Genomic DNA, 21,191 nt, shown 5'->3' with positions numbered 1-21,191 from the left:
TTCTTAGATCAAACACTCATATAGTACAGGTTGCAATGGGTTACTGCAGAAAATTTACTGAGTTTTACAAACGAAATCCACATTACATTTAGCTGATAATAAATGCCATCTGAATTTGGCTCAATTAAGGACATAATGTTTGACATTCATCACTTCCAATCAGTGACACATTTCGAGACAAAGCCTGAACTGAAACATCAATCCAGTTGTACTTTGGAGAGGGTTTATGGGTCTTTTGAGTGTTTTATTCACGAGTGCTGTTTGAATCACACATTAAGCTCGCTCAGATTTTCTGTTTGAATTTTCACCTCTGTAATCATCCACTCAATATGATATTAAACTATACTTTTGCGGACATTGTTTTTGAGACATCCTCTCCTGATCATCTATCTATTGCCAAGTATCAATTATTGTAGCAAGTATTATTTTAAGGTCAGAAAAAGGGGACATCAGTTTACTTTTACATAAATTACATGAACATTAGTAGACATTGGTCAAACATATGCAATTTGTTAGGACTTAGGCTCTTCATGAACTAGTGCTCATGATGTGAGGAGCCTAAGTGGGAATACTATCGGGCCAAGCCAAAGTTTTAATCATTCTTCCTCCAAGTGTCCCTCAACTCTGCTTTTGGGGTGCTCCCTCCTTTCAACGATGTTCTTTCTACTAAAAGCACGTGCTCTCTACGGGAGTTGCCAGGGACATTGTGTCATCTTACTATAATTCATCGAATGTCCATCCGTCTGTCTGTCCGTTCGAAAAACGGCTGAACTGATCACAACGATATTTTGGGTGGGTAATCCTGGGACCCCCTGGAGTAAAATAGGCTATATTGTTTTTCCAAGTTTTCCAATTTTCCAGTTTTTCGAAACACGATGGAATAATATTTACCGATATGAACACTGATGTAGCTTTTATTGAAATTCTACAAATACTGTTTAGATTTTGATGAGAATTATGAACCTGCCGCAAATGCGGAAGTGGACAGATGACGGCAATGAGCTGGTTTGATAATATTCCAATACAACCGTCATTTAAAACAGTATTTTGTTAAAGTATCAATTGATGATTGATAACCGCTAACCTAATACTAATAACTAACTAACCTAATAACAGCTAACCCCCGCTCTAGCAGGGAAAATGGCCTTAAAATGCATGTTGTTGTTGTGTTGTATCAATTGATGATTGGAATCTCCATTGACTGGGTATGGCACAAACGTACCCGTTTGTATGCTAACGGGTACGCTTTTCATGGAAGTCCTTCACGAACTTGCTGTCCATGTCTGACGTGCGACTGAAGGTGCTACAGGAATGTGGAAATTATTGGTTTCATGCTTTAGCATTCGCCGTTTCTCTGTTGTCTGTTTGCTTCTGGCCTCCCACCTGTGCGTAGCACGGGTACATCACTAGTTATCCTAATTCAAACGTGTAATTCAATATACCTCTGCAAAATACCTCTTGTTGCATAATTCAAAACACCACCCCACTGCACCGGAAAACGTGGGGACAGGCACATTACTGTAAAGGGTGTGTCTTGTAATACCCGCTCACAACTGGAGGTGGCGCTACATGATACATTTACATAGAGAATTTGCATAGTCCCTCCCACCCCCAAGACTACCCCGGCAAAGATACAAACACCTCCATGCACTAATTGAAGTCATGCTGATCCTATGTCGCAAGTCTGGATGTAATGGGCCCAAACTGTCGGAGGAGTAGCGTAACAAACGTACACACAAAGAAGCGCACGTGGTCCATAAATTATAATAAGGATTCTGCTCAGTTCTTGTCTTGTTGTAGCTCTTTCACCAACCTCAACTTTGTAAACAAGAAAACCCAGTATATTGAAGTGACAAACAAATGCCTTTAATGGATATGAGAATTTTGGATTTTATGGCTGTGGTACATTGTATTGTGTGTTTTTGTAGTTTATGCATTTTTTTGTTTATGTAGAATGGCAAAATTTATCGACATGGCTTTTGAAATCAAAGGTAAGAAAATTATGAGGCGGTGTTGTGACATCACAATTCTGTGCATAATACCACAAGTTTTAATAATGATGTGTGGGGGGGGGGGGGGGGGAGAGGAGAAGGGATGGGGTCAAAAAATGGTCAAAAAACATAAAACTGGAGAAAAGAAACGGATTCAAAAGTAATAATGTGGCACCGTGACTTCTTATTCTTTTCAGTTTGTTATGACAAAGAACCCGCAACAACTTGGTGACAGTTGGTCAGACGTCTGTCTCTGGAACATGCTCCTCATCTGCTCTGGAACATGCTCCTCAGTCAAAATGAACAGTGCTCAGAATAAAGCTGACAGTCTGAACTGGCTTTGCATAAAACATCCCTATTCCCTCTATTTCTTCCTCGACACCCTCTCACTGAAAACATCCTACAGCATGTAAACTTCCCTCATACCAAGGTGGAGAAATTCCTAGTCTCTCTTTTCGTCTCCACCACAACTGGCCCAGAATGTCCTAATACCAGTACTCAAAAACTGTTCATCGACCTTATTTAATCTCATCACACCTCCTTTCTCTCTACTTTTTCCACGATCATTTTTGAGGGCTACCTGCCTGCATAATGGAAAATTTATTACGTTACCCCAATTCCTTAAGAATGGTACCAAAGCAAACCTTCTTAACGAAAGACTGGGCAGCCTACGACCATCAGTGTGGCTCGTACCCAGGTCATTTGACCTTTGACATGCTGCTTCTACTCTGTCAGCAATGGTTGGATTCCCTCGATCTAAAACAAGGAGCTAGAGCTATCTTACTGGAGCTCATGTATTTGATTCTATCTGAAATCATACCCTGATTTACAAAACATCTGCTTATTGTATCCATGTTCTCTCCTAGACTGGCAATCAGATTTCCTGTATGCTCAAAGCAGCGGGTTGCTTTGGATGAATTCTTTCCTATGCTGTACATCTGGAGGCTGGTGTCCCATAAGGTAATTTTCTGTGATCAATCCTGTGCTTGATATACATCAGTGATAGGATATCCATTGTATCTTTTTCGTTGCAAACTACTCCACTCTTTGATCTCCACATGTTCCGTACTTCTCCAATTGGTAGGCATCTGCAGTGTCTCTTTCTGTCGATCTCGAGAAAATAAGCCACTGGTCATCTGCCTGGAGCATGTTGTTTATGCAAGAAAGACCCATTTGCTCACTTTATTCCTCCATAGGGATGGCAGGCAAATCCCACAATTTATTTCTGGTTGGCCCCTGAGAGAGGTGCTATGTCTGTAACTCTTGGCCAATCATTTATAACCTGTCATGGGGAGATCATGTCTCTGAAGGCCGAAGCCCTTCTTCTGTCATCTTCAGCGCACAACAGTGCACAAAGTCTTCATCCAAGGTTCATTGAGGTTTGCTAACCACTGTGGTTTGGTGCTGCTGTCAAATCTTACCTGCCTTGAAGCCCTGGAATACAAGGCTCTCCATTTCCTGGAACGTCAAGTCAGGAAGTTGAGTCTCAATGTAGGAACTGCTTCTGTCTCACCATCAGTAGGTTGGTCGCCTTGCTTTTTTGTTTAAAACAAGCTTTATTCTGATCTTGCTTCATCTGCCCTTTCACCCTTCCACCCTCGTGTTCCTTTTTTTTTCTTTTTTTCTTTTTTTACCCTCTTTAAGGCTGAACTAAACACCTACATTCTTTCCCAACACCCTTTTTCTCACTTGTGGAACTGTTTTCCTGAGTCAGTTATCTCTAACTCGTCTCTCCAATTTTTCCTGCTGCCCACTGATGCCATGGCATCTCCCATTTCCATACCTGAGCATTATTACACCTGCCGAGACTGTGCTACCACACTTCTCTTGCTGTTCCTCTCCTTGTGTTCTGGTCTCCTCGCCCTATTTTATATGTTGGCCTACTGCCGTCTGTTGTTCTGCTCTTATCTAAATCTCTATCTGTATAAAAGCATGATAACAAGGGAAACACATGTTTGTGATTATGAAATCTTTCTCAGTCTCAGAATTTTAAAATAAATTCATACAGATATTATCATGGAAACATCAGTACTGCCTCTGGTTTCCATCTTTAAAACATTCATTTTAAACAAGTTGTTCCTCGATCATAAACTGACGATCAATCATAAACTGTTAACAGACGACAGATGGATGGACGGACGGACATGAACCGATTGCTTAACCCTGCTTTTCGCTTCGCTTGCACGGGGTAATGATCCAGTATAGTTTTGTCACATTATATACGTGTATAAAACACCCTTGTTATATCTGTGCTAGGCCCAACTCTTGTCATCCCCACTCCTCCACCTATCATACCCCACCCCCCAGTGAATTTAAGTTAATAAACTGTTAGAATGAATTAACATGATGTAGATGTAGCACAGGCTTGATGGGTCAAATGGCCTCCTCCTGCGTTCAAGTTTTTTGTGTATCTCCTCTGAATATGAATTCCCTGGCCTTTCCCATTGTTTATGAAGAACCTTCTGCCCCTGCCCCCACCACTCTTCCCCCACCCCTCTCCCCACCCACCCCGCCTTTCCTTGAAGAATTCACCATTCCAAACTACTGTTTTAATTTGCAAATCTCAAGCTGGAAAGTCTGCTAAAGGTAAATGCAAAACAATTTCAATTTAATGATGACAAAAAGTTCTACCATCTAATGGGAAGCTATAATCTCTTTTCCAAAGAATGTTGTTGTGTGGGTAGCTTTGACACTTCCTTAATTGAGTCAAATACATATCGAGTTGCTCAATTACCCACATATCAAATAAAATGCCTTTGCTGGAAGTAATGATGTCAGTGTTATAAAAGGAGAGAATTTGCCTGCATTTCATTCTGCGAATGATTTGGAGTATCTGAGGTTTGCACAAGTTTAAAGCATGTAAAACTCCATGATGGTGCTTGTTTCAGGCCTTTTGGTGGTGAATGTTTCCTGGCGAAACAAAGCTTACGTTGGAACATTGCTGGATTGCACCAAGCATGAATGGGCCCCTCCAAGGTAATATAAATGGGATACAGACGATTAGAGCTGATGATTTTAATTTACGTTGATCTCTCACATCCATTTACTTGTTGGCACATTTTATTGAATTGCAAGAGATTTGCTCAATGCTCCCAATAGAAAGCTATTCATGTTTGTGTTGACTGAATTGCTGTTAAGTACCAGTTTCTGACAATATGTTCCTTTCTATTATTCCAAAGGTTTTGTGACTCCCCAACTAGTGACCTGGATGGCAGAACAGGGCGGGGACGAGGAAAACGGGTGCGAGGTGCCTCTAGCTCTTTACAAAATGATAATGGCACCTCCACAGAACCCAGAAGTCTTCAGGGAAAAGGTCGGGGTTCGACCTCGATGAAAGGCAGACGGGGCAGCCTGTCCTCAAACGGTGCATGGGCAGGCTGTGTTGGGGATACTCAAAAGGCAAGTCCCAACAGCAAGCGGAAGAGTAGACAGACTATGGAAGGCCCAACATTGAAACGAGGCACAGAGGAAAGTCGTGCAAGTAAGAGGTTGCGGCCTAGTCCACGTTCCTCATCAAGCCCTGTGCCAATGCAAGTAGCCACCGGAGTCAAGAGACCTGAAATTGATGCACAGGGGTTCAAAACACCACCACCACCTCCCTCCACCACTCCACCCAACTTCATTGATTGTCCACATCCAAACTGTAATAAAAAATACCGCCATATCAATGGCTTAAAATATCACCAAGCACATGCACACTTGGATATTGATAGCAAGAGAGATGAAATTGACTTTGACGACAAGAGTGTGGATGGTGATGCGGAATGTGATACCATGGATGAAGATGATGATAAGTGCCCTGAAGATGTGTTGGTTGAACTTGAACATAACCTGAACAGTGAAGAGCAAATGGAGGATCCAAAGGAAAGAAAGATGTCAGAAACTCTTCAATGTGGTTCTTCTAGTCCAACTATGGTGGGCAGAACCAAAGCGGCAATAAAAAAGGCCTATAGGGAAGAGCTGTGTTGTGACAATTTATATCTCCCTGATATAAATGGTGCTTGTAGTGGGCAAATAGATTTGATCAAGTCAGAATCTAGAATCACCATGGCAACAAAGACAATGAAAGATATGGTTTCTGACAAGCCGAGACGAGTCGGTGTGAAGGGAGAAAGGAAAGCTTGTTTGAAAATTCCAAATGCATCACCTACATCTTTGATTTGTGGTGCTGTCGTCAGTTCAGGACTTCCATGTTCTGTCGCGGCCACTGCCATGAAGGTGGAGTCTCCGCAAAGCCCTGCTCAAAAGCCTTTACAGCCTAAAGCAGCAGGAGATGCTCCCTTGCCTCCATCTGTGACACCACCAGCAAAAGAGCGTAAAAAGAAGGAGAAAAAGAAGCCAAAGGAAAGAGATGGAAAAGAAACAGTTAGCTTAAAACTGAGTCTTAAAGTTATTGGTCGAAATGAGGAATTGAAAGACGGTGGCAAAGAACTATCACAACTACTAACTAAGGATTATGTCATCATGAAAGATGATGGAAACAATGGAATGCCAGAAACTGTAGAAAAGCGCATTGCAAGCATTAAAGCTGAGGCAGCCAAGGTGTATAATTTTACAGATAATGCTCCAAGCCCATCAATAGGAGTCGGTGGTCGTGGGGATGGGCCCCGCTCAGCTCTTCCCAATGGTCAGTCCACGGAGGTTGATGGTTGTGGTGCTGAGAGCCCAGCTTACTCCGACATCTCAGATGATGGTGGTGAAGATTCAAAGGTAGAGCGAATAAGAAAAGGCTTTGCACCAAAACATACGGGTTTCAGTGATGCAGGCCTTACAACATTGGACACACGTGCCATCCAGAGTGATGAGCAGTCTTACTTTGCCGACTATGGAGCTTTCTTCTCACAGATGACCAAAGTCCAAAATGAAGGCTTGAACTACCATGATGGATCACCGCTGCACAACGGACAAGTGAAGAAAGAGAGACTGCATGTAGATAGCAGAATGGTGGGTGATGCAGAATCAAGGCCAAGGTCTCCACCTAACACGGAGAAGGTTTTGGGCACACAGGGTCTTCAGCTCTCACCACATTCACTTTACCACTACCAGCAGCAGTACATGTATGGCTACCCATTCCTTGAACCTCGGGCACAAAACCATTTGGGAGGAAATAAGCCGACTGCTGAGCAGAATGTAACAGGTAAACATGCTGAGAAAAAAGCAAAACACAAGAGTAAGGAATTGGCAAAGGGATCTGAGAGCCGAAAAAAAGCCCTTTCAGCTCCTTCCTCGGGGAGATTTGTGAAGTCATTGTCCCCATCTGCAGCGTCTTGTGCCCCCGTCGATTGCAATTCAACTCCACTGATAACGGATGAGCCATGTTCATTTTCCCACCAAAAGGATGGCTTTGTCATTAAAAATCACCGTGTGGAAAACGAATACGGGAAACATCTGCTTGAGTGTATTGAGAAGTCGAGTCTTGCTCCGTATGAACATTTGAAGCAGGTAAATAACCATCTGTAATCATTACTGCAACAGTTTTGACAGGCAGATTTTATCACTTCCCTGTTTGAATAGCTTTTACTATTGGTGGGTAGTGCAAGGGGGGGTGTTGGGTAGAAGGGGGTGGGTTTTAATACAAGATTGAGGCCCATGGAAGAATAATTGAGAGTAAAAAGGCAACAAACTGACAGTTGGGCTACAGTTTGATACAATCAGCAAGGCAATGAATAAACAGGGAAAGAGGAGAGAGGATGGGATAAAACCCTGTAACATGGAAATATGAGGGTTGGGTTAGGTAGTGTGAATGGGAGAGGGATAAGGTGGATAAGGATGGGGGGTGACATGAGATGGTGGTGCACTGCCTCCTCGAAGTGCTAAAAGGGGGATTTAATTGAACACCTAAGGAAGGTAGTACCATATATATTTAAACAACAAAATTTGCATTTATTCTCATACATAAAAGCCAGATATAGTAAAGCAAGAGAAAATCTAACATAATGCTGAGTAAAAAGAAATTACTATTGATGCAGTTACATAGAAAAATAGAATTGAAAAGCAACAATATAAATGGTTGATTATGAGATGTACAAACTGACAAAAAATATGATAATTAAAGTAACAAAAGTGGGGGAAAAGCGTAATGATTTGGCCGGAAGCTGCAGCATGAGCAGTAACAATTGATCAAGACAATCTATCTTCTCAGGAGTTTGAGAGGGGCCCTTGGCAACAGATATACTATGCACAATGCCAGGAATGGAAGAGGGAAAGGAAGTTACAAGGACAGATGCACACGAAGGATGGTGGAGACGATGGCAAGAGGCCCGGGCCTGCAAGTGGTGGCGAACCAACGGAAAATGATGAAAAGAACAGTGCGGGAAAGGAGTTGGGCCTTCCATCCTGCCTGGCTGCCTACCCAGACGTACTTGACGGTGCCTACAACTCGGTTTTCGACACCGGGCATCCTGCTCACCATGGCATTCCACCTGTGATGATGCACTTCTATGCTGGTAACCTTTCTTTTTTCTTATTTACTCTGATATTATATACTTTGTGTGTCTGTCTGATTTTTTGTGTGATAAATGTTGGCTCTTTCACGAGCCTCGATCCTGTATACAAAAAAAACAAAACAAACAAAAAAATATATATATATATATATATATACTCGAGATTGAGTCGATGCCTAATGTTTCCAATCATTAGACGTACGTCGTATTTATTTCAAGTGACACATGAACAAGTGGAAATTCCAGGTACCAAGGTAAAACAATTGAAAATTAGAAAGAGCAATCAGAGATTGCAGACCCCCGCCAGGACGTGTTTTCAGTGTTTTTTCAGGCTTTTGCGTTAAAACAAATATGGCGGCCGAACCACGTGACCGATGACGTCATCATTTTCTTTTCTCCACCAATTTTTCCCTCGATGATGCTCAAGAAATTTCATCTTGATCGGATGAAGTTTTGTACTTGTCGAATTATGACATCATAATGGAGGCACCTATGACATCATCATTACCACCTTTTAGAGGCCATTTTTCCCCGCAAGCGGGGGTTGGCCTTTTTCGGGAACTGTGGTTGTTAACATATGTTATTCCACATGGAGAGTTCTTTACAATGAGCCATGTCTCTTCTTTTTTTTTTGATGTCAGCGCTTTCGGAGATATAGAGGTGCACATTTTTTCGGTTTTTCCAAGATGGCAGCCGAACCACGTGACAGATGACGTCATCATTATTATTTTTTTCTCCACCAATTTATCGCTAGATGACGCTCAATAAATTTCATCTTGATAGGATGAAGTTTTGTACTTGTCGAATTATGACGTCATAATGGAGGCACCTATGACATCATCATTAACATATTTTATTCCCCATGGAGAGTTCTTTACAATGAGCCATGTCTCAATTTTTTCTTTGCAGTGCTTTCGGAGATATAGAGGTGCAAAGTTTTTCGGTTTTTCCAAAGTAGTGCCCATACCACATGACTATGACGTCATAATTAACATTGAAAAATTCTACAGGTGGAGTTGCACCTATGGTGAAAATTTCCTGTCAATCGGACCAACGGTGTCAGAGAAAATCATATTTATTCTGTGCGGACAAACAAACAAAGACAGACAAACAAACAAACGGCCTCAAATGCAATACCCTCTCCTCAGGCGAGGGTAACTAGAAAGCATCTGAAAATGCAAAGCCTACCCATATCCGCTTTGTATTCAGACCTCTTCTTCTGTATACGAAACATGATGAAAATGGATACAACAAATTGACGATGTTAGGTGGTCTTTTAAAAATATATATCTATTTTTTTTAAATAATTTTTTGTCTTGACCTTTTGACCTCAAAATAAATATGCTTCAGTGACCTAATATGCAAACCCTGCTCAAATTTCAAATCAATCAGATGAAAATTGATGATTTTATGCAACCGAGACCTTTGACCTCTGGATTTACAAAAACAATCAGCCACTAGATTTTGATTGGTGAACCAATCCAGTGACCCAATATGCAAATTCTTAAAATTTCAGGTCAATCAAATGAAAATTGACGATTTTATGCAACCTTCACCTTTGACCTTTTAATCTAAAAAAAATAAACAATCGGCTTTGAGCTGTTCATTTGTGAACCAATTCAGTGACCCAATATGCAAATTCTATAAAGTTCAGGTCAATTGGATGGAAATTGATGATGTTATGCAAACTTGACCTTTGACCCTTTGATCTAAAAAAAAACAGTCAGCTTCTAGTTTTTGATTTGTGAACCAATTCAGTGACCCAATATGCAAATTCCTTAAATTTCAGGTCAATCAAATGAAAACTGACCATTTTATGAAACCTTGACCTTTCACCTTTTCATGAAAATAAAAAAACAATCGGCTTTTATCTTTCAATATTGGTGAATCACTTCAGTGACCCAATATGCAAATTCTTAAAATTTCAGGTCACTTGCATGAAAATTGACGATTTTATGTGATGCTGACATTTAACCTTTTGACCAAATTATTAATTCCCCATAGTCCCAAAGCTTTATTGAAAATTTGATTTTTTTTGTTGAACACACATAGAAGTGATTGCAAAACCCCGTCTCACACAGCACGGGGAATGAGCGAAATTGAATGGAACTCGAGAGAGAATATACTTCCGCCAAGCTGAACATTTTCCGTTTTGTATCCCACTGATGGACCGGATCTGCTTCCGGATCTTAAAGAAAATCTAATATGCTTGTTCTTGTCACCTTTCCAAATCATCCACCAAGTTTTGTCATAATCTGTCCATAACCTTTTGAAATATCATGCTATGTATCGTTTTTGGCCCTATCTCAATTTTTTGAAGAATCACATGGAATTTTAAATAATTCTCATATCCTGATCTGGATCTTCACTAAAATCTAATGAATTCATCCTTGTCACACACCCAGCCTGCTCACCAAGTTTTGTCTGGATCCATCCATAACAGTTTGAGGTATCTTGCTCACAGTCAGACAGATACACACAGGGGTGTAAACATAACCTCCACCTTTGGTGGCAGATGTGAAAATCAATCAGGTGTTAAAGTCAAAATTTGCAAACAGAAAGCAAAGTAGGGCCCGTTTACATACTACTTATTAATTAATGGAGAAATATTCAACTTTCCCCATAAATCCCTTCCTTCCCCTCTCTTCCCTCATTTCCTTCCCTTCTCAATTGCCAAATTCAGTGCATCCAGTATCTGAATTTCAATAACCCACTTCCTGATGTTTTAGCTCAACTAATATGCCAATAAAACTTGGCAAGGTATTGTCGCGTAACCGTGATTAACACCACAGTTACGGATGACCGATTTGCGAGACTTTAACTCCCGAGGCGAACACTCAATGGCGGACTCAAGTTCAACACCAACGCGCGGAATGGCGGGGCGCAGCGAAGGCTCCGCAACCTTATCTATTAAAATCAAACACCCAGGAAAACTGCGTTCAGATATTATGTACAAAAAGTAATATAAGGGTTTATTAGGAAAAGTAAAGCCAGTGAAAAAGCCCGCCGGTAAATCTAATAATTCTAATAAACCTAAATCGGGACGTCCCCACACGACTGACAGCAAACACAACGAGGGAGATTAATCACGAAAATAACACGTCCCGTCGTTCAAAATATACGCGGAGATCGGGCTTATCTGTCTTTGTCGTCTTGTATTGTTGGTGTCCAGCACCGCTCCTTCCGGCCCGATCGCACACCACGAGGCCCCTCGCTCCAAGCACCACGCGTCCGACGCAGGCCAGCGGCTCCACTTGACCAGGGACAGGAAGGACTCCTTTCAACTCCACTCGACTCGACGCGGGAGTGCTGGCAGCCAAGTGCCAACGAACTGCTCAGTGCCAACTGGGTGTGCTCTCGTGTGTCTCCTGCGACTCCCTACAACCCGAACTGCACTCGAACTGCGACTGGAATGGCGTGTCCTCTCCAACTCTCCACCACCGCTCAACTCTCTGGTGCCTGCCTGCGTCTCCCAGTGCCTGCCACGAACTCAACTCAACTCCTGAAATGGCGTCCGACCGTCGCCTATATTGGTGGCCGATGACGTCACATTGCGCACTCCTCAGCCAATCAAAGCCTCCCGCGACTCCTGACATCTCCCCCGTTACGCGACCCTGCGGTCCTGGCATAACACGTGCCGGCCAGGTTTGTAGGCCTTTGGAGGTGTACACGGTGGCGGCCAATCGTGGTGGTGTTTTTGACTTGGTTTCCTGTCAATTTAATACGAAGTCCTTGTCAGGGAAAGGGGATTATTTAATGTTGCGCTAAGGACCTAACTAATGTTTATGTGGTTTGCAGTGCCATAATGGACAAAGGTTTGACTACTAGGTGAGACTCACAGGGGCGTTACCTTTAATCCCTCACTATTTAACACTCGAATCTCCAGGTAGATCCACACTCATACATCTTACCCCGACAACCGCCTGAACATCAATAACTTATTACATGTAGAGTCCCTGTCACGACAGCCGAATACCTACCTATTCAGATCTACCTAGCTCTAGATGTTGCATTACCAAATTCATAACACAGCCCCCCCCCTGGAACCGTAGCTCCTGCAAGGTTCACCGCAGGGCTACCATTCCAGCCTTAACACTTACTGTCACACACTTAATTAACCTATGAAATAAATCAGGAAGGGCTGTGGGAAGTGAGTCGGACTACCTACCTACACTTCTTTAACATGCTGAACCCCTTAACCATCATGCAAGTATGTACATCTTCTTCGTTGTTCCTGTGGAGGGAGGAAACAACAACACACAACACTAACTTAACCACAAAACTTAACCATCTTTCCAAAACTCAAAACTCTAACCTTTGTACATACCCCGGTCTACAGACCGCGTCCCCCGGTGGATGCCACAAGACACAACCTTACCTGCGGGGCCATCCCCAATGCATCCCCCTAAATTTTCCACGGCCCTGTCCAGATGTTACAGGTGAGTGACACGGCTCGGTGGATTTCGCCCACATTCATGCTACACAGACCCCTTAACCACTCATTCTCATTCCATAGGTCATCAAGGCATTTCAAAAATCAATAAGGTTCTTCTTCAATACACCCCCCTGCAGGACCATGGCATTGATGTCATTCACGTGTGTGTGCATTCCTCAACTAGGCAGCGGGGAGGTACCGCACAAAAAGATGGTGGGGGCGCATCAGGCTGTGGTGCCCGCAGTCCCAAAAACAAGTCAACCGACTTACAAGTTCATTGCCCCCCCCCCCCCTTTACCTCTTGGCCCCATGACAGCCCAACAGCCCCTTTCCGCCGTTACCTCGCCGGTGAGGGTCTCCACACACACCAGGCTCCTTTGCCTCCTGCTTTCGCGCAGCAACACGGGTCACCGGGGGACTTCCTCACCCCGCGGCGCCCAACCAGACCCTCCACCGACGAGCTCCAATTTCCAGTTACCACCGGCTGCCAGGGGTAATTGCCGCAGAGGGGGGCCCGCAGGCATCGCTCCTCAGAGCTTGCTCTGTACCTGCGGACACACACACCTTCCCCACCCACAAGACCCCAAAACACACTTCCTCCCCCGCTGCCATTCAATTCTCCACACAACTCAGCACAATTCAGTACAATTCATAGATGGTGTAAAAGGTGTTACAAGGCTTGCCATGGCCTGCCAATGTGAAATCCCATTCACAGTTCGAATCATTAAATCCTTACACCTTTCCATTAGCACATTTCCAAAAAGCACAATTTATCGCCCCTCATTATCTCCAATAATCATCACTCACTCTCCAGGTTCCACTCTCACGACCACATCAAAACACCTAACCACAATACAAAAACATACGCCACCCACAAGACACTGTGGCTCCCATTCCATCCCCTCACCGGCCATGTCATCACTCGCTCTCACCTCCCAACTCCAAATTACATGTCCCCAATTTCCCAAAGCAAATCCTGAAGCCTGGGACAGTACTCCTCAAAACACTCACCTCAAGTGCAGGTAGTTGCAGGTTGGTCAGGTCCAAGAGCGTCATCCACCCTTCACAATCCCAAAATTTCACATTGGGCCTACCAAATACTTCCAAATTTCTCTTTTGTCCCCACTACACTGGCAGGTATGTGGATCCGCATCCAACGGTGATCATCACTACACAACTACCTGTGGCCACGACAGCTCTGCACCTCTACCGTGCAAGGGTCACCAGGACAAGGTGAGCAGTCAAAACGCCAACATGGCCCATGAGTGTCCATAAGGGTGCGACCCACCATCCATCCTTCGGCCCCCCTGCGAGGAACACAGCTGCAGCAGCCCCAGCTGGCCAATGTGGTGAGCACTTGCTGCCACAACACACACTACCGCACACACAACCTCGGCCCTGGGGGGCACGGTCGCAGTGCGTGGCATCCCTACAGCCACGTCCCCTGCACCTCCCCATCATCCCCCAGTCCGACTACAGAACTGCAGCCCCCCAGTGCTCACCCACACTTGACCACACCAAGGTCCAGTCAACAGCCATGCTCCACCAGGAGACCCACCCAGAAGACATGGTCCACACACCTCGGACACGCACAGCACCACGTTGACCCTCAGGCTACACAACTACATCCCCATCATCCCGCGTCCCAAATATCAGCACAGTTGCCCCCGCAACCAGTTGAAAGCTGTGTCTTGCTACCCTATTAATTTCATCACAGCCTCCAACACTTTGGTCTACACACCTGGATCAATAATGGCGTCACTGTACAGTGTCCACCATGGCATTTCAAAATCCACCCTTAAATTTCCATCTAACCCACAGATTACCCATGCCAACCATTTGTCACATTTCACTCACCTCACCAAAGAAGGATGCTTTGCCATACACATGCCAGCCGAGCATGGCCCATATGCTCGGCGCGTTACACATCTCCCGATTCACATCCCCATGGCTCTCTTCCCAACCCGAGAGTCCATAAATCATAACGGAGCATCTGTGGAAGGTCACTCACACCATCACGTTCCACAGATGCCCCAATGGTTGTCCGGCAGGCTATCTCCATCCCTGTCCATTCGGTTTGACCCGCGTCCATAGACCAACCACCATGCCAGGTCACCACATGCTGGTTGTCCCAGAGTCCCTGGAGGAGAGTGCCAGGCCGCATGCCCGGGTGGTCACTACATCAGGCCCAAGCTGGCCATCCGCAGTGCCACCACCAAAGCGCGACCCACAACACCTCCCCCTAGTGGTCCTCAATAAATGCCATCCCAGGCTTGAGAACCCACCTCGGACCTCCCTGGAGGTCTTAACCCCCACCAGGGTCCGGTGACCCTGCCGGCCCGAGCCACCAGCTCGGACGGCGCCCCGACGGACAAGGGACGCCACACCCCACCAGACCCCCCGTGGGACCCAGGTCGTACCTCGACACCCAAGGCTGGACCCCACGTCCAAATCTCGCCATCACAGCCCCCCAGCTGGCCGGCATACCCAAATTTTGAAAGGGGCAACTTTTGCCCGAGGCCATCACCCATGACCTCTCCATGTCCAGATCCCGCAGCCCGGGGACCAATCCCAACCATGGCTGCTCCAAATCAATTTCCCATTGTAATTTTATTTTACAAATTTTCATTCCCACTGCCAAACCGCAGCTGCAGGGAACAACCTCTACCACCGGTTGTTCTGCCCCTCCCTGCAGTTGATCCAAATTCCCTACAGGGACCAAATCTCCAGAAGTTCTATCTCCCGATCCTCCAAGATCCAAATCCAGCCCGGAGCCAACACACTCCCCCAACTGGTTGTCCAATTTTGGAGCCTCTGTTTCCAAATAGCAGTGTACAGTGAGCGTCCCCTCGGTCATTCCAACCACCTCCTCGGACCAACTCACCTCATGTCCCAGGCTCCTTTGGGCCTGAACAAGCTCTACCTCCATGGGACTGTCACAGGTCTCCAGCCGCTGGATCAAATCATCCTCATTATTACAAATCATTCCTGGCCCCGCCAGGCTTTGATCAATATCCCCAATAAATACCTGGTCCGGCTCCATTGCACGGACCCCCAAAAACTCTACCCCCTCTTGCTCCGCACCACCGCCCTGGTGCTGCACAATTCCAAATTCATCCCCCGGTTGGGGTGTTGTGACATCCACACGGTCCCGATAAACAACCAGGCCAGAATGTGGGAAACATTCCCCATTACAACTCTCACATTCCAAATTTCCTTCCCCGCTCACCTGTGGACACTCCACGTTTACCTGCAGGCATTCCCCATCTACCTGTACACATTCCCCATCCACCTGTGGACATTCCCCGTCCACCTCTGCACCTGCAGTCTCCCCATTTACTTCAATTGCCATTCCCTGTGCAATTCCCAATTTTGCCATTCCCGGTGCAATTCCCTGCTCGTGAGCAACATGCACATCTGCATGGGCCGTACTCTCTCCTGTTCCCAATCTAGCTTCCCCCCGTTCCGATTCAATTTTTGCCACCTTTGGCTTCTCCTGTGCCCCCATTTGAGTTTCTACTTCACCCTCCAATTTCCCCAGTCTGTCCGTAATTTGGTTTTGCACTCTCCCTTCTATGCCATCAATTCGTTCCCCCAGCTGCTGTGCCATTTCCCCAATTTTTTCTTCCAATTGTTCATTCCTTTCCTTTGTTTCATTCCCTTGTTCATTCATTTGTTCATTCATCACCTCCATTTTTCCCTCCAATCCATCGATTTTGCTGTCCATCCCTTCGATTTGTTCTTTCAATCCCTCCTTTAATCCTTCAATTTTATCACTCTGGGCATTCAGTTCCCCTTTCAATCCTTTAATTTGGTCACTCATGTCCTTCAGTCCTTCCCTCCATTCCTTCCCCTGGGACTCCATTTTGCTTTTCATTTCTCCCATATCATTACTCATTCCCTTTATTCCTTCCCTACATTCCTTCCCCTGTGACTCCATTTTATTATTTATTCCCCGAATTTCTGCAAGGTTACGCTCACCGTTCTTTTCCATCCCTTCCATTATTCGAAACAATTGACCCAACATCTGGTCGGTTGTCGGGGCCGTTCCTACTACTCCCGACTCCCCGGTAGGGGAGGGGGATAAGTTGGTGCTCGGGACGAGGGAAGCTCCAAGGCTCACCTCTGCATCAATTACCCCTATTTCCGGCTCACTCCCGACGCTGACGGAGGCCTCGCTGCGTACTTCCATCTCATCAATTTCCGACATCCGCTTTCCGGAAGATTGTTTCCCGCGCGCGTATTTATTTTAATAATTCCTGAAACAATTTAAATTTGACGAAGACACGATATCGCGCTCCGTTTGCCCGATTGATTATTAAATTTCTCCGCCTCGCCTATACAAATTTTGCGTTCGAACGTCGGACGCAATGTACGCCCGACCGTGTCGATGTCTCGCCGCGGACAAAAAAATTTGTCCGACGGGTTCAAATCCCACTCCTGACACCACTTGTCGCGTAACCGTGATTAACACCACAGTTACGGATGACCGATTTGCGAGACTTTAACTCCCGAGGCGAACACTCAATGGCGGACTCAAGTTCAACACCAACGCGCGGAATGGCGGGGCGCAGCGAAGGCTCCGCAACCTTATCTATTAAAATCAAACACCCAGGAAAACTGCGTTCAGATATTATGTACAAAAAGTAATATAAGGGTTTATTAGGAAAAGTAAAGCCAGTGAAAAAGCCCGCCGGTAAATCTAATAATTCTAATAAACCTAAATCGGGACGTCCCCACACGACTGACAGCAAACACAACGAGGGAGATTAATCACGAAAATAACACGTCCCGTCGTTCAAAATATACGCGGAGATCGGGCTTATCTGTCTTTGTCGTCTTGTATTGTTGGTGTCCAGCACCGCTCCTTCCGGCCCGATCGCACACCACGAGGCCCCTCGCTCCAAGCACCACGCGTCCGACGCAGGCCAGCGGCTCCACTTGACCAGGGACAGGAAGGACTCCTTTCAACTCCACTCGACTCGACGCGGGAGTGCTGGCAGCCAAGTGCCAACGAACTGCTCAGTGCCAACTGGGTGTGCTCTCGTGTGTCTCCTGCGACTCCCTACAACCCGAACTGCACTCGAACTGCGACTGGAATGGCGTGTCCTCTCCAACTCTCCACCACCGCTCAACTCTCTGGTGCCTGCCTGCGTCTCCCAGTGCCTGCCACGAACTCAACTCAACTCCTGAAATGGCGTCCGACCGTCGCCTATATTGGTGGCCGATGACGTCACATTGCGCACTCCTCAGCCAATCAAAGCCTCCCGCGACTCCTGACATCTCCCCCGTTACGCGACCCTGCGGTCCTGGCATAACACGTGCCGGCCAGGTTTGTAGGCCTTTGGAGGTGTACACGGTGGCGGCCAATCGTGGTGGTGTTTTTGACTTGGTTTCCTGTCAATTTAATACGAAGTCCTTGTCAGGGAAAGGGGATTATTTAATGTTGCGCTAAGGACCTAACTAATGTTTATGTGGTTTGCAGTGCCATAATGGACAAAGGTTTGACTACTAGGTGAGACTCACAGGGGCGTTACCTTTAATCCCTCACTATTTAACACTCGAATCTCCAGGTAGATCCACACTCATACATCTTACCCCGACAACCGCCTGAACATCAATAACTTATTACATGTAGAGTCCCTGTCACGACAGCCGAATACCTACCTATTCAGATCTACCTAGCTCTAGATGTTGCATTACCAAATTCATAACAGTATGTTGAGAGTTTGATGGTTGTTTAGCTGAAACTATAGCCAATTAAATTGTTCTTGCTATAATTGTGTGATGAAAAAATTCAGATAAACAAATGTGTGCCTGTCACATCATGGAATAATAGGATAAATAATATAATACAGGAATTAAAATTGTCTCTAAAACATGTGATTTTATTCTTTTCTGGTGCATTTTGTTATTTTATTGATAATGGCACTGAATTTTATTTATAAAGGCCAACATCCTCCTGTCTGCCAATATGGCAGCTACAAGCTTTTATATTCTGCATTTGGTTTTCTTGCACAGGAATAAAAATGAAGCTGGAATTTTTCCTGGGAATTTTTTCCGACTTGAATGAAGTGAGGTGATGGGAACATCCGTAAAATATGTTAAAATTGTAATATATAGATATTTGCTGGAAATGTGGGAAAGGGGGAGGGAGGGTTGGAAGGGTATTTAAGGGGAAGTGAGTTTTGCTTCAAACTATCACAATTAGTGTTTCAGCATGGCACAAAGTGCTGTATTTATTTCAACTGGTACACCCGTTCCTCACGGGGGCAGCAGGAAGAATTCCTCTTTGGGATATATAGATTACAGTATATCTATAGTCGGGCCTCAATAACATTGGGGAGGGTGTGGGTGGGGGGGAGGGGGGGGGGGAGGGTGTTCATTTAATAAGTTTCTTGTGGAGCGCTCACTGAGTGGCTTAAGCATTCGAGCAAGCACTCAATTTAAAACAGTTCATAAGGAACGGCTGGCTCGGCAAGCACTAGCTCGCCGCTTAGTAACTGGACACACACCGGTTTTCCTCCCTTTCCGTTTAGTGTTAAACAGCAGTCATGGCTGTTTTAAAAACGCCACGAAAAACGGCACATTAGCGACAGGAAGGGTCATGTTATTAACTCTTCGGTTAAATTGCTTCACAGATGTCAGGATTTCTACGAATTTATTTCAGTTTTGTGTCAAGCAGCAGTAACAACTGTTTAAAAGGGTATTCATACATGTTTGTGGTTTATAATATTTTTACTTCTGGAAGAGGCCGTTGCTCCCACGAAAGCGGCACAATAAGCTATTTATTCACAATACGGCGTTTGTTCAAGGAGGAAACACCTTGGTGAGTTGGGATATTATTATTATTAATATTGTTTTGTAATAACATTAATATTATGCTTTTGTCATTAGAAACGGCCTTGCAAAAACGTCATGATAAAGCTATCTTAAAGTGGATATACACCTCAACACGCAACCCCATTGGCAGGGAAAACCCACTTGGTGGAGAAAACCCCCTTAGGGAGGGGGGCAAATGAATTCGCCACAACCTTCATCAAGTGACCATTAATCCTCTTATTAAGTTTGTTTGAGATTGGATACGTAACGACCGAATGTGTCACAGTCAAAAATTGTCAGACAGACAGACCACACACCAAATGGCATATTTTAGTATGATTGGTAACATCCAGTTTCCATTCAGTTCCACAGCAAAACAAGTATATCCATTCATTTTATTTATCTGGCTAGTTCGGATTTATTTGTTTCTCCGCACATGCAAAGCGAAAAGTGAGGTTTAGCAATTGGTTCATGTCTGTCTGTCCATGTCTGTTAAATAGTCCATCTTCTCAGGTTATGATCAAAGAACTACTTATTTAAATTGAATGTTATATTTTGAACACAAATCTGAAAATGAATTGTAAGACAAATGAATTGTAAGATTGAGACAAATCTTGTAAGACAAATCTTGTAACCATACATTGTCTCTGAATTTGTCTCGATCGCACATGTTGTTTGCATGTTGTTCGCATGATCGCAAAGAAGTACGATAATATTTTTCTCTGCCTTGCAGTCAAACAAATTTGAAAATTATTTCAAACAGGAAGACATAAAGGACATCAACACCAATTATGTGAATACCTAATGTAATGTTTTAGGGTGGTGTAATAGACACTGAGTAAAACGGCGGTAAACCCCGGAATTGATTTATTTATACGCCTTTAAACCTCTTCAAACGTGTATTAAAATTGAATTATATACTTTAACATTGTAGAACACAAATCACTTCGTAATACTTCCAAGAATCTCCAGTTTTGCAGCACTTGGATATGTTCTATAGGGTGATGTATAAGGGTGGTTGGTGTATAAGACTGATTTAATAGCCCTAAACTTCTGCATTTTTAAACGATCTTTAAAATCTTTATTACATTAAAATTGAAGTTTGGACTTAAACACTGTGTGGGGTATCGTGTTCTATGAATTCGCTAGCTTCGTTATGTTTTTGAAATGTCAATAAATATATAAGATTGCAATAAGAAAGTATATCACTGATTTGACGCTTGAGATATAATTAGTAAGTAGGCTAGCAGCAACATCTCAAGATCAGGAAGTTTCATCCAAATGTCACCACAAGAACACTTTTGCATTATAAGGTAATGGAGTTATTTTGCCAAGCTGTGAAAAACATCTGCATCACATCACAACTATGACATCAAAAGGCTTTCTGGAAAGGCGAGGTGATGGGAACATCCGTAAAACACGTGATGAATCAGTTATACACTTACTCCTGTGGAGAGGCGGTTGCAGTCAAGCACTTTGCTTTCTCAGCTTTGAAAGCTA

The 21,191-nt window shown here is 44.4% G+C and overlaps 1 protein-coding gene across 1 annotated transcript in view; it reads left to right on the top strand.

The window, feature by feature from the left end:
- LOC137431330 (zinc finger protein 608) overlaps positions 1-21,191 on the top strand; it is a 1,424,803-nt gene that overhangs the window by 259,840 nt on the left and 1,143,772 nt on the right. Inside the window, exons 3-5 of the mRNA XM_078781869.1 lie at positions 4,880-4,967; positions 5,171-7,433; positions 8,134-8,437. Of these exons, the coding sequence (XP_078637995.1) occupies positions 4,880-4,967; positions 5,171-7,433; positions 8,134-8,437 (2,655 nt within the window). The remainder of the gene's footprint in view (positions 1-4,879; positions 4,968-5,170; positions 7,434-8,133; positions 8,438-21,191) is intronic.

The sequence above is a fragment of the Myxine glutinosa genome, chromosome 7, assembly GCF_964187855.1.
Source record: "Myxine glutinosa chromosome 7, kmMyxGlut1.1, whole genome shotgun sequence".
Classification (NCBI taxonomy): Eukaryota; Metazoa; Chordata; class Myxini; order Myxiniformes; family Myxinidae; genus Myxine; species Myxine glutinosa.
This window is presented reverse-complemented; position numbering and strand designations above follow the sequence as displayed.